The following is a 13,764-nucleotide window of genomic DNA, read 5'->3' as shown; positions in this document are numbered from 1 at the left end:
CTTCTCCAGGTAGGACTGGGAGAGATGCTTTCTGAAACCCTGGACAGCTGCAGGCAATCAGTGTAGACAATGCTGAAATAAATGGACCAAGAGTCTGGCAGTATCATGTAAAGTCATGCATGAGAAGCATTAGTTGTTGAGGCAACCTCCATAAGGCAAAGTCCTGCCTGCAGTGTTAGTTCTGGATGGAAAAAGGGTGAAGAAGCAAGATTTGGATGGGGCAAAGAAGCAAGCCCAAGAATCTCATTCTAGAAAGCAGCACCATAACCACACAACCACAGGTGTTGACAAAAGGAGGACTTCGTCGTTTCAGCCTAAGACACATGCCCTCCCCTTTCCTACAGATCCATTCATGGATCCAGGGTTGCCTGCCATAAAGAAATGTGATATAAATGTAATAAATTACAATAAACAACAGACACCGATGAGTATCAAAAAGTGTATTCTGTTGATGTGTATCTCAGTAGAACAGCACAGCCTTTCAGCGTATAAGAAATTCCAGGTTTGATCATAGTTACTCATTCCCTAGAGAAAGGTCTATATATATCACCAGGCCCTGGAGCGCTGCGGTGATTGGCATAGGGACCAAAGATGACTGAGTGACTCAGTTATGCCGCAGGATATTTGTAATTCCAGTCAGCCATGCTTAAGTTCATTCATCTGACTGCTTGGCAGTGTTTTTTGGTGCTCACTCCACATTGTGTGTTCCATGATAAAGACAGGTGAATTGGGGCCTCCAGGCAGACAGGAAAGTAATTGGCGCAGCTTTTCCTACCACTGTACCTTCATGTTGTTGCACTTGTTACATTTCTGCCCATCACATAGCTTTCAAAGTCAAGAAGTCCCACAAAGAAAAAGTGTGGTAATCCTGCAGGTCTTACTTGGGGTCGCAAGACACTGACTGCTTTTTCTTAGGGTGCTTCCTGTGTAATTGATTCCTAATGTCTCTAATTTCTGCCTATTTTGTAAATAATCACATAGCTAATTACTCTAAACTCTGATTCATTGTCTTGCTGCTAATTCTCCTCATACCAGAAACCCTAGTTTTGCACACCATGACTCTTCATTAAAGAGCCTAGAACATGTCATTCAGGTAACACAATTTACATGTTTGTTAGAGGTCAGGGATAGAAATCATGCCAGCAAATGAGAGTGGTATTCACTTTCATGGTTCTTTTAGTCTGCAAATGTTGTGTAGATGATTACATTATTTTCTGTATTGGTGTTGATGTTTCCTTTCCACTGAAATGCATTGAATGGTCTTAATGCAATGAATAACATAATTTAATTATGCTAGTATAAACGAGATGAACAGCTTATTTTTTAGTAGAAGCTGAACTGTAGCAGAATGGCAATAGTGCGGATTGTGACAAATGCAGGAGGGGATGGAAATTGCTTCCACCACCCTACATCCTGAACGATCACACATATGTAGACATGGGCACATTGAAACATCAGGTTCCCATTTGTGTGCTTTTTAGGCATGGGAATATGTGGTGAAGGTCCATGCCATGAATCTTTATATGTGAGGCTTATATACTTCTGTTTGATTCACTGCTAAGTAGGTTAGATTCCTTTTCTCCAATGTAGCTATGGAAGATGGGTTAGTGTCAGAGTTCTCAATTGACTCATTTGAGCACATCTTTAGTTACAGCAGATATTTTGCTGGCTTACAGTACGTTTGAGCGGGCAGGAAAAACAGCTGTAGCTATGAGGAATATAGGGTCTGGATTAAACTAGCAATTCCTTTGCTCCTCCTTCATCAATATGCCTTCATAAGATGTCATAGTTCATGTAGCACTTATGCAGTCTTGTTAAATTGACATACCAATGTCAACACACTGTGATAATATCACTAGACTGGCACAACTTAGTTGCACTTGTGCATAGAATGTAGCAGCAATTCTGCACTCATCCAGTCAGTGCAACTCACATATAGTGTTGTACTCTTAGTGCCATACAATTTTCAGAAAAGGTAAATGTATCCCAGCCTTAATTGGACTTTACAGTACTTAAGAAAATAAGTGTTCTGTAAAAAAATTACTGGTCAATTGGTCAGAAGTCTGAAAAAAGGATGAATTTTTTAAAAGCCTTTTTATTTTGAAATATGTAGATTAACAATCTCCTCTCATGTAAACTAATTCTAAGTGGCTAGACTGCATTTTAAATTATATGGTATTACAAATTCAAAGTAAAAAAAGAAATGCTAAAATGTACTTGGTCTATATATAGAGAGAGAACCACAAGTATTTTATATTACATGTCAATAAATTCATACAACCAACATCTATCAATTTCTGCTACTTACACTTAAGGTAATGGGTATTTTTATAAGCTTTCTAGCCATTTTAACCAGGAACCACTTTGCAAACTTTAGTGTCTGCGGGGAAGTATTTATACTTTAGTTTTATATATGCATACACATACTGACAGTCTAAGATCATTTAGTTGTTAATTTGAAGTGGGAAGGTTGGGGTGAAGCTCTTAGGTTGAATCCTGACAAGACAGAAGTACTGTTTTTGGGGGACAGGGAGTGGGTTGGTGTGGGGGATTCCCTGGTCTTGAATGGGGTAACTGTGTCCCTGAAGGACCAGGTGCGTAGCCTGGGAGTCATTTTGGACTCACAGCTGTCCATGGAGGCGCAGGTTAACTCTGTGTCCAGGGCAGCTGTCTACCAGCTCCACCTGGTACGCAGGCTAAGACCCTACCTGCCCGCGAACTGTCTCGCCAGAGTGGTGCATGCTCTGGTTATCTCACGCTTGGACTACTGCAACGCGCTCTATGTGGGGCTACCTTTGAAGGTGACCCGGAAACTGCAATTAATCCAGAATGCGGCAGCTAGATTGGTGACTGGGAGTGGCCGCCGGGACCACATAACACCGGTTCTGAGAGATCTGCATTGGCTCCCAGTACGTTTCCGAGCACGATTCAAAGTGTTGGTGCTGACCTTTAAAGCCCTAAACGGCCTCGGTCCTGTATACCTGAAGGAGCGTCTCCACCCCCATCGTTCAGCCCGGACACTGAGATCCAGCACCGAGGGCCTTCTGGCAGTTCCCTCATTGCGAGAAGTGAGGCTACAGGGAACCAGACAGAGGGCCTTCTCGGTAGTGGCGCCCGCCCTGTGGAACGCCCTCCCATCAGATGTCAAAGAGATAAATAATTACCTGACATTCAGAAGACATCTTAAGGCAGCCCTGTTCAGGGAAGTTTTTAATATGTAACGCTGTACTGTTTTTAACACTGATTGGGAGCCGCCCAGAGTGGCTGGGGAAACTCAGCCAGATGGGCGGGGTATAAATAATAAATTATTATTATTATTATTATTATTATTATTATTATTATTATTATTATTATCTTCTCAGGTTATAAGACTAGGTATTAGAGCTGCGTCACAAGCTTCACTTCAGATCAGTTGACAAGCTTCAGTTCAGACTCTAATCTGGTGCTTTGGAAAACAGTCCACATTGGTCCAAGGAGGTCTGTAGACTGCACAATTTGGCTCACAGTCTATCCAAGTCTCCTTTGTTCCCTCCCTTCCATTCAGTGTTATTATTATTTTATTATGGCTGTAACTCCCACCCCTTTTGACAGAAGTAGATGAAATTTGCAGGCATGCTAGGCCTTCTAGGGAGAATAAAGGCTGTCAAGTTGCAGGCAAATAGATCCAGGGGCTTTGGTGCTGGGAAGCCTTAAAGTTTGATTGCTATTTACTAGAAATGCCTATAACTTTTATTGGGGGGGTGTTAATTAGATGAAATTGGCAGAAAGCTTGACCCTTCTGATGGCACCAAACCTTTGAAATTTCAAAAGGATAGCTAGTGCTTTACCTGCAAGGGGAACCAACACACTTTTCGTGTGTGTGTGTGTGTGTGTGTGTGTGTATAACCTCCTGTGTTTTGTGGGTGGTCTGGTTGGTCCAGTCAGTGCTACCCATGATTTCTGTCCCAGAATAGCCCCCACATTCCTGTGCAATATGCAGGCATTCCCTATGGCAGATAGCCATAGTGTCTTCAGAAGGCAAGCAAATATGCAAAAGTTCCCAGAAGGTATGAAATTTGTAAAACTAAAAGCAAAATAGTTCTTTACCTGCAGCACTAAGTCCTGGACCTTTTGCACTTGGAGCCTCCTTCTCACTGCTATCTTGTGGCTGCTCAAATCGTAGCCTTGCCTGATCTATACCCAACATCTTTGCTAACCCGTTGCTTCTCAATGAAATATGTCTGGAACAGGTCACCACTGTTTACCTCTGTGGGCCATGTGTGGCCACAACCCTGTGGACTACAGAGCCCCTTCCAGCAGTCACTACAATTTGCTGCTAGGACACAAGGCTCAGGGTGTAGGATTTTTTTGTTGTACTTAAATATTCAATCCTATCCTCAAAACGTACCCTCCAAAATGACTCATGATCATAAAAATGCAACACATAAATCAAATGTAAAAGCAGATCAATTAAAGAAGAAGGGAATAGAGAAAGTTTTAAATACAGCATCAACTTTCTGTTAACTGGATCAGCTGACCTAAAATGTGAGCTGAATGTTTTTACCAAGCTCTTGAAAGGCTGAGTAGAACTGGGCCCATCATGCCTGCTTTGGATGGAGATACTACAAAGCTGGTACTGCTACAGAATAAGCCCTGCTTCTGGTCCAATAAATTTGATCAGAGGCCTGGTGGCTGGATTTTTTTTGATGTTGAATGAGTTGGCTGAGTGTGAGCGATTCCCATATTTGAGCTCAAAAAGAAATCTTCCTCCCTTTAGATTGTGTAAGGGTGCCAATATTGCCTTGCTTTGTACTGTGGAGTTTTGCCTACAAGTTTTTGGCTATTTATTCCTCAGCCACACAACTTACGGTGCACTCCAGTCTTCACTGCATGAACAGACAGAATTTAAAAAACCAAACCCTGACATATAATACAGTGTGTTTCTCCCTACCTAGCACGCACTCATCAATGCTAACCTTGTCAATAATAAACTGAAAGAGAAGCTAAAAGTGGGATATTGTCTCACTTGCTAAGTCTAGGTGGGGTTAAGCTTTATTTACAAGTACAAGACTTTGGTCAGGTAATCAAATAAGAAAAACAGGTGCATTTTTGAAAGTCAGGTGTTACTACAAATAGCAGTGAAGGCGTACAAATAATCCCACAATTCATATGCAAGCCTACAATAGAAATATATTTATGTCAGAAACCAAGACTCATTCCAAGGAAAGGAGTGGGATAATGGTCAACATAGTTTTGTGTACTTTCTCCTTCCTTCATCAAACATATGTGACCACACAGAGGCTAGTCAATCTTTTTGCTATGAGTAAGCTATTAAAAAAAACCACTAGTGAAACTAAGAAGCAAAAATACAAACATACAATACCAATTATTTGTCTCTTCAATTTACAGTCATACTTTGGTTATTGAACGGAATCCGTTCTGGAAGTCCATTTGACTTCCGAAAACATCTGAAAACCAAGGAGTGGCTTCCGATCAATTGGAAGCTGCGTACCTCGCGTTGGATATTCGGCTTCCAAAAAACGTTCAGAAACCGGAACACTCACTTCCGGGTTTACGGCATTCGGGAGCTAAAACATTCGAGTCACAAAGCGTTCGAGAACCAAGGTACGACTGTACTGGTGTTAACAGCCCAAACATTTCAGTTTCTTTGTAATGTAAATAGGCAACAAGTAGCAGATCTAGGATACAGTTTGTTGCCATACTGACCCTTCATGCCAGTAACTACAGTAGCTGCAATTACACCAATGCCAAGTAACACATGAATGGCAGACTGTGAATGCTGCAGTTAGCACAGACCCCCTGCCATCCTGCCATCCACCGAGTGTCATGTTTGCACATGGGCCTATCTACAGAGACCCCATTGCATGTAGCCCCAATTGCACATCTGTAACCACATATTTGGTGGGCTGAAATCACAGTTTGAGCTCACACGTGTAAACTTTTTTGCAAAAGTGGCAGCTAGTGCATACCAGGTGCACCAAGGGGAAAAGATCACCTGTAGCAATAATAGTATCCAGACTATTTAGTGGGGAACCAAATCTCAGAATGGGTAAGAATGTTCATAATAAACTACAGAGAACCAGAACTACTAATGCAGGCCAACTGCAAAGATAAAGGATCATCCATACCCCCAAAACATGTAGCACAAGGTTGTGTGTGTGCTGAAAGAACATTAACTAAAATAAGGTCACATTTCAAGTTCATAGGGGCACTTAAATGTGTACATGGCACACAACATGTTCCATCCAGTAAAGGAAATCCATACCTGGAATGGAACACATACATGAAACTACTTCCTCCATTGAAATGGAAGGTGCAGTGCTTCCAAGCAGAACACATCAGAGTTCTGATGCTCAAAAGAAATGTTCTATCAATTATGTGCAGTTGCACACATAAACATTAGGTTTACCCGGCTTCCATGATTTAGAATAGTTGTTGCTGTTGTTTCTGCAACCAAAAGCTGATGGAGGAAACAGAGGCAGGCACAGGAGGAGGGGAGGAATGGAAGCATTTTTTTAAATTATTTTTTTGCAGCCGGGTAAGATAGAAACTGGCTCTGTTTCACTTAAAGCTGAGATCCTCAAGACAGTGAATCATCTGGCAGGAGATTCTGGGTGGTATTAAACAAAATAAAAGTGCTAGTACAAGGATTACTGTTAGCACAACGGGATTTCCCCCCATCTCTTCCCCACTCTAACACCATGTGTCATCCCCAAATCTACTCCTGGGGGTTGGGGGGGGAGAATCCCAGAACTCTTTCAGGGAACGTGCGGAGGCAGCAGAGGAGGAGAATATTCTGTTCTACAATAAATAAACCCTGTGCTGATGGAATTAGAGACTAAGTGCTACATTGAATGCAGTCCTCTTCACTTGGCTTAGTACTTCGCTAATTATTTGCAATGTTCACTTTTCTTTTTCTTTTACTCTCTGTTTCAAAGAGTCTAAATTTGAGGGTGTTTTTTTTTCAAAAGCAGTACATGGGTTTTTGAAAGTAGGGAAAGGAATTAGAGAAACTTTGAGCAGTTCTGGCTTATCTCTAACGTGGCGTAAGCCCTCGTGTATTTAGTAGGATTGCTTGTCAAAATAGCCAAGTGAAGAAATCTAGTCTTAGCATGGCTTACCCATTTCTTTGAAAATCTCAATAGGAAAAATAAAAGTTTACCCTTTTCTATTTCAACTCATGTGTTTTCTTACAAGATGACCTGTCTGAGTCCCAGTACAATAAAAGTAAATTCATGAACAGGGAATGGCATCTAAAATAATATTAATAAAAAAAATCCAACCTGACACAACATCCCTGGCCAAGAAAACTTTCCACCATAATTAGCACTTTCCTGGTTTGAAGGCGGGGCTACAACAGAGTGCAACTTCATGTCAGAAGGCACAAACAGTATAAATAAGTCAGGATGATGCTTGGAACAGCAGCTTCTGCTCTGCACACCTGTGGCAGCAGGACACATGAGGCAAGACTGAAGTCTGCTTTACTGCACATTTGTAATCCTACAACATGCCGGTATGCTGCAATTCCATCTGGCTTGGTTTACAAATACATTTAAGTGGGACAGAGGTTTAGAGGTGCTCATTAATGGCACTTGAGGGTATTCTGGTTACAGTTACTGCAGAAGGCTTCTTGTTGCATATGCATAAGCTCCTGATGGCTACAGCTCCTGAAACAGGAAGACCTGGTTTCTTCTTCTGGGAATTTTAAAAGGCTTGTAGGCATGTAATATTTCAGTACCTAGAAGCTATGTTATTTTCACACACACACAAACACTTTTATAGATCACACCACATGCTGTAGGGAAGGCTGATAATGCAATAAGATGTGACCAGATCTGACACCCAGAATAGCTTCTGATTCAACTTTTTAAACTAAATGATGTCATTTTAACACATGTGTATTGTTGAATGCACAAGCCTGGAAAAGTGTTGAAGCAGAATGCTGTGGGTATGTTTTTATTACAACTCAGTTTTCTGTTATAAGAATTATATTGTACCCTTTTCTTCAATACAGAGTGGATTTGGGAATATGAAGTTACAAATATCTTTTCTGCTGCTGCTGCTCTCCGTGAACATTGTCTACAGCACTGTCTATTATCCTGAACGCTTTAAGGTGCAGTCTAGTGAATCAGTGAAAGGGCCTGCTTTCCTACCTTTCGGTGTGAAAAGCCAAGGTAAGTAATGCTTCCTTTTAAAAAATATGGACAGCCTGTAGTTTTGTTCAACATGTTGATTACAGTATATTGTAAATTAAGATAGCTATTATTTTGTAACTGTTGTTTACAGGTACAAAAGGATTAGTTCTGTGAATAAAGGTAAACAGATTTTATTTAAGGTATTTACTAATATTATCTCTGTAGCACTAGCTGCCTAAGGAACAGCAACAGCTGTTCACCTGGTTTATAACGTAAGAGTTGTTCTACATAGCAGAGTCCTGGGAACTGTACTACTTCAGTGAACACAGGGGGGATAGCATGCGTGAAAGCTCTCTGCATAAGATGCTTTCAGTGCAATACACTAAAAAGTAGAATGTCAGAGAGAGAAATTTCCAATGTAGATATACTAGCTTTCCATGAGAAATGAGATTTATCTTATAAGAGGAAAATGTTCAAACCTAATACCTTCCACTTGAATTTTGAACTGGTTCACCCTAGGAAGACTGGACCATGTGGTTTTCTGAGCTTTACATTCACAGGTCAATATGGATACAAAGCTAGTATGAATGACTAAGAGACCTACAACCTACAACTCATACCCAGAAGCAAGATTGTAAACAGGGCTAGTCTAGATTATTCATGTTGCAGCATAAATTTATATATTTTAAAACATTTAGATGCTACCATTCAGAGGTTCAAGGGAGAACACAATAAATACACAAGTATTAAAAATAACAGAACTTAGTGTTAGAATTAAAAGATCTACCAGTAAGAACAGCCTTATCAAATATACTAGATACGTTGTCAGGATATATCCCACCATGCAAAATATTAATCATGTCAATCATTACTAAACCTTGACAGAAGTTCTAGAAATTTGTAGCTGTAAGTTTCATTCATTCAGTTCTTCTTGGTGAGATCTGCTTGTGCTTACACCCATGCATGTAAGTGGCTCTGTGGGTAGGCTGGGGCAGTGTGCAGTGGCAATTAAAGTGGTATAAAACCAGCATAAACAGACATAGGTGTATAGCTACACCTTCCCAGGAATCTTGTTTATTTGATTCAAAAATCCTATTGGCTACAATACACCGAATAATCAAATTCAGAGTAGCAATGCTATTACAAGATCTTAAATTGCAGACAAGAATGAGAAAGAATTCAAGCAATATTTTGGAAGGTTTTACAGATGCAGAATATTGCTTTCTTAACTCTTGAACTGTAATTCCAAGCTCACTTATGGTTGCTTCACCAGATGCATGCTCTGCTTCTTAGAACTGCAGTCTTATTATGTAAGGCAGGGATGGGGAACCTGGGACCCTCCAGAAATTGCTGAGACTCCCTTCAGCCCCAGCCAGCATGACCCATGGACAAGGAAGATGGTGGCAATGTCCAGCAGCATCTGATGGATCTCAGGTTCCTCATACCTTATTTAAGGGAACATCAGAGTTTCAACACATGGACTTTGATGTCCAAATGTCTTATTTTGCAAGTGTCTTGTTCTCTTATGCATGCATGAATTGGGAAGTGGATATATAATCAATCTGTGTCAGAAACGTAGGCCTGGGACTCATATTACCCTTGTGGGATGGAAAGCACTATGAAACTGCTTTCTCCCATACTGCCAGGATCACATGAGACCCATTGAGCTGCAGGGAAGGAGATTTACCCTGTGGCTCCTCCCACTCCAGTATCAACCTTTAGGAAACTGGATTAACTCTGGCATGGAGAAGAGCCTCAAAGGTGGCTCCTCCCAGACTGACTGCTTCTTACCTGGTGACACAGATACAAGCAGTACTGCTGCTGGGATAATGTTAAGAGCCTAGCCTAGATGTGTGAAGTGCCACTTTCTTGGGAAAATATCCAGCTGAAATGAATAACATTCACTTCCTTATAAGTATACTTATAAGGCTTATCTTCCTTTAAATATTGCTTATTTTTGCACAGTATTTTTGCACAGTACACACACAATATTAGTGGCTATGTGATGGAAAGAGTCTATTTAATTACACAGCTAATCAGTCGAAATGTATTAAGTCAAGCGGGAGGAAAAGTCAACCCTTTGCAGCAATCGCATTAATTAACAATAAATAAATAAGTGGGACATTTCCACTTTAAGTGCTATTAAATTCCTGTCTGAAGGCATGCCCACTGAAAAACTTGAGAACTGAGTGTTTTATTATTGGACAGCTTTATAATGTAACTGATAATCAGATATTGTTATCCGAAGAAACTTCAGTAATAATATCCCCATGTATACATATGGGGGATTTAATGACATTTTAGGTATTCAGGGTCACTATGCTTCCCTATAGAACAGTGAACGTCACACATGAGAGATAGCAGTCCTGCTTTTGATTCTGTAAGGACTCATACCACAGTGATAAATGAGACTCCTTGAGTTTGCAGAGAGCTACTCACTCTGAATATTTAAAGGATTTAAGAATTAAGTTGAAGTTAATGGAAAGACTCTTTACATTCTAGCTAATGGATCTACACAGAGACATCATCAAAAGAGATGAGCTATATTCACCAGATAAAAATGACCAGGCTCTGACTGCTGAGAATTTTTAAGATGCTCTCTAGAGTAGACTACAGACCCTCAAGGAAAAGTCAGAGGTGTTTACCAACATGATGCTGAGACAGAAGTTGAGTCTGCTAGCCCATGGGCTTTTTCACCCATCACATTTCTCAGCAAATCCCTCCTTTCTAATTTGCTAGAGGAAATTAGCTGAACAGGATAATGAGAAACTAAAGACTCTCTGCCAGTGGCGACTTCTTCCTTCTCAGCGTGACGTCAGGCCAAATGCCTCTGAGCTTTTCTCAAGTGTCAATCAGAGCCTGGGTAGCTTCTGTTACAGTGGCTATAATGTGTGGCCAGTCTCCAATAATGTTTTTTAAGTCTGGTAGATATTCAATAAAATGTATGTTCTAGTGAATGAAGCTCTTTCATTCAATTTACTGCCCTAGGAGAATCTATCAATTTAAGCATCATTTGTGAGAATAGGACTACAAACACACAGATCAGATTTAGGCAATCTGGATTCCTCAAAGTATTCAGATATTGACTGAATAGATCCTAAACCTGTTCCACAATGCTCCCTGCTGTACACAAACCAGAAAGCATTAAATGAACATTTTAGCCTTAATGGTACCTCACATGCACTTCAGCACTTTGCAGAAAGCCTTTACAGGCTTCCTGGCTTCCTACCTACTTAATCCCAAACAGCCTCTTTGAGGTTCGCTCTTGCCAACAGAGCTGCTTGGCTCCTTACTTGCTTACTTCTGCCTTCATTGCCATGCTTCTTTCTTACACTTGGTTATTCTCAACTCTCTCTGTGTTTTGAACTATCAGATAAACCCATGTCACAGGGTGTTTTCAGATGTGGGTTGACATGGAAGTGACCAAATAATGTAAAATGTATGGGGGGAAATCCTACATTATCCTACATAGCTAATGCATGCTGATGGTTAAATTGTCCTTCCTAATACTGAACCACCAAAGTTTTGCAAAGCTGATCAAATTTATATCCCTGGGCATATTTGTTTGTCGCTTTTATCCATGGAGAATGCAATATCTTAATTGTGAGGTTGTCCCCCTTTCCCAGCAAATAAATAATAGCTGATATAATTCATACAAACTAATCTGACAAACTTTTACAAACTTAGACATATTTGCATTTCTAATGGTCCCAGTGATCACCATAGTACTGGACTTTGTGATTGGAGGTCTCTCCTGTTCCACAGTATTTCAATTGCCACCTTCATTAGCTAATCAAGATTTGTTTTCGGGTTTAAGCTCCATACCCTCTGCTATTATCTGCAACTATGCAAGTTATGGCAATGGAAAAATTAAAACTTCTAATCCATTTTATTTTATTTTATTCTAATCCGTTTTATTTTATTATTTTTTAAAAAAACAACAACAGTGCTTACGTTACAATACTTTGTTTTAATGAGTATCTCCTATGGCTGCATAAAATTCTGCCTGCTCCCAGAGGAAGAAATAGAAAAGGGTTATTACGCAAGAAATTAAATCCCTTTACATGATTTGCTATGGTTAACATATGGTTGAATGGCTCCATCTGCTGGTTTCTAGAACACCATGCAATCATCTAGTTCAGTGTTTCACAAACCTCCTCCGCCCCTGCACAGACCGCTTGGAAACTGCTAACCACAATGACTTTTCTGTCTCTTGTTGTAATGCACTGTGCTAGATGTTATATTCTAATGCACTGTGCTAGATGTTATTTTATTTTTATTGCCGCTTTTGTTTCGCATACGTTGTCATTACAGATTGAATTGCAATACAGTAAGATATTTACAGTAATATACAAATATGACTATTTCTTGAACCACAAATCCCCAGATGCAACAGACTACCAGAATAAAGCTCATGGACCACTGGTGATTCATGAACCACAGTTTGGGAGTCCCGATCTAGTTGCTTAAACATAGCTTTTGCAGCTGCAGTTCTAAAACTACTAAGGAATAGTCCCACTAAAGTCAGCCAAGCTCAGGTTTTCCTTTGTAATACTATAGTTTCAATCTATTATTAGAAGCAATTTTCTGCAGTGTAGGCAGCAACCCTATAAACACAACTGTGAGGTTGTAAAAACTAGATTTCATATTTGAAGTTTTCATGAATAGACATTAAATCCTCTGCCTCCTTACTTCTTCTGTGAGTAAGCTACATAGAACACATTGGGATTTACGTCTGAGTAAACATGCATAGAATTGTTTTGCATGTTACTTGATTCATTTGTTCTGGATTGGATATGGCTCCCACCCTATAACCTCACAAATTATTGTTTTTTCCGTTCAGCAGGACATGAGAAATCTGACATTATGGGGCTTATAGGACCTGCCTTCTTTCTTTACACCAGATAAGGTCTCTTAGAAAATACACATTTAATTTCCTGAATTCTTTCTTCCTAGAAAACACATTCCCTCCTCTTCACATTTGTCCTCACATTTCTCTGGGCAAAAACATCCCTATCAGGCAACAAAGGAACATGGATTATTTAAAAACTGCGAATGTACTTTTGTTCCTCTAGATTTTGTTTCTTGGGAAAAACTAATAACAAGCTTCATCCACAATACATATTTCACATATTATGGGAGAACTTTCCAAAATACGAATAGTCCATAAAAATGATGAACAGGTGGCAAACCTAGGCATACCCACATTTGCCAAAACAAAGCATTTAAAAGTATAATTCCTGGAAGGCACCAGGATGAGGAAGGCTAGGAATATTAACCAGAAATTGTAGGGGGAAATGGTGTTAAAGAACAGCAAGTCAGAGAGATGACAGCAAGCAGAACTGAAAGATGACCATAGACTTCATCCCCAGTATTCACATTATTCTGTCAGACTGGAAAATGATACAGTATGATTTCTATGCTATCATCCTCCCCATACCTAGCATTAGACAATTTTCCAAATGTTGGTATGGACACAATCTGTGGCATGCAGTTGAGGGCTTCCCAAATTGCTCTGGTGATATGGGAAAGCAGTACTACTGTAGCAACTCCACCAGCTAAACATGAACCCTGGACCTTGAGGAAGTAGAAAGTGAGGTTCCGGCAGATGCATATCATACATTTAAAG

General features: G+C 40.1%; 2 protein-coding genes across 3 annotated transcripts in view; one reads left to right on the top strand and one right to left on the bottom strand.

Moving 5' to 3' along the window:
* LOC310704403 (dermatan-sulfate epimerase) overlaps positions 1-13,764 on the bottom strand; it is a 145,652-nt gene that overhangs the window by 119,580 nt on the left and 12,308 nt on the right. The gene's annotated exons all lie outside the window — the stretch shown is intronic.
* The window catches only part of COL10A1 (collagen type X alpha 1 chain), a 44,653-nt gene that overhangs the window by 27,502 nt on the left and 3,387 nt on the right, over positions 1-13,764 (top strand). The window contains exons 1-2 of one of the 2 annotated variants that reach the window (XM_083497788.1): positions 7,424-7,513; positions 8,015-8,174. In XM_083497788.1, coding sequence (XP_083353914.1) covers positions 7,508-7,513; positions 8,015-8,174 — 166 coding nt within the window. In that variant the 5' untranslated portion in view covers positions 7,424-7,507. Of the gene's footprint in view, positions 1-7,423; positions 7,514-8,014; positions 8,175-13,764 lie in introns of those variants that run through there. The other variant, XM_083497789.1, reaches the window with a different exon arrangement.

This window comes from Podarcis liolepis (genome assembly GCF_965112155.1).
Source record: "Podarcis liolepis genome assembly, chromosome: 3".
In the NCBI taxonomy this organism is placed as follows: Eukaryota; Metazoa; Chordata; class Lepidosauria; order Squamata; family Lacertidae; genus Podarcis; species Podarcis liolepis.
Note: the sequence above shows the minus strand (reverse complement) of the source record. Positions and strands in the feature narration are given on the sequence as shown.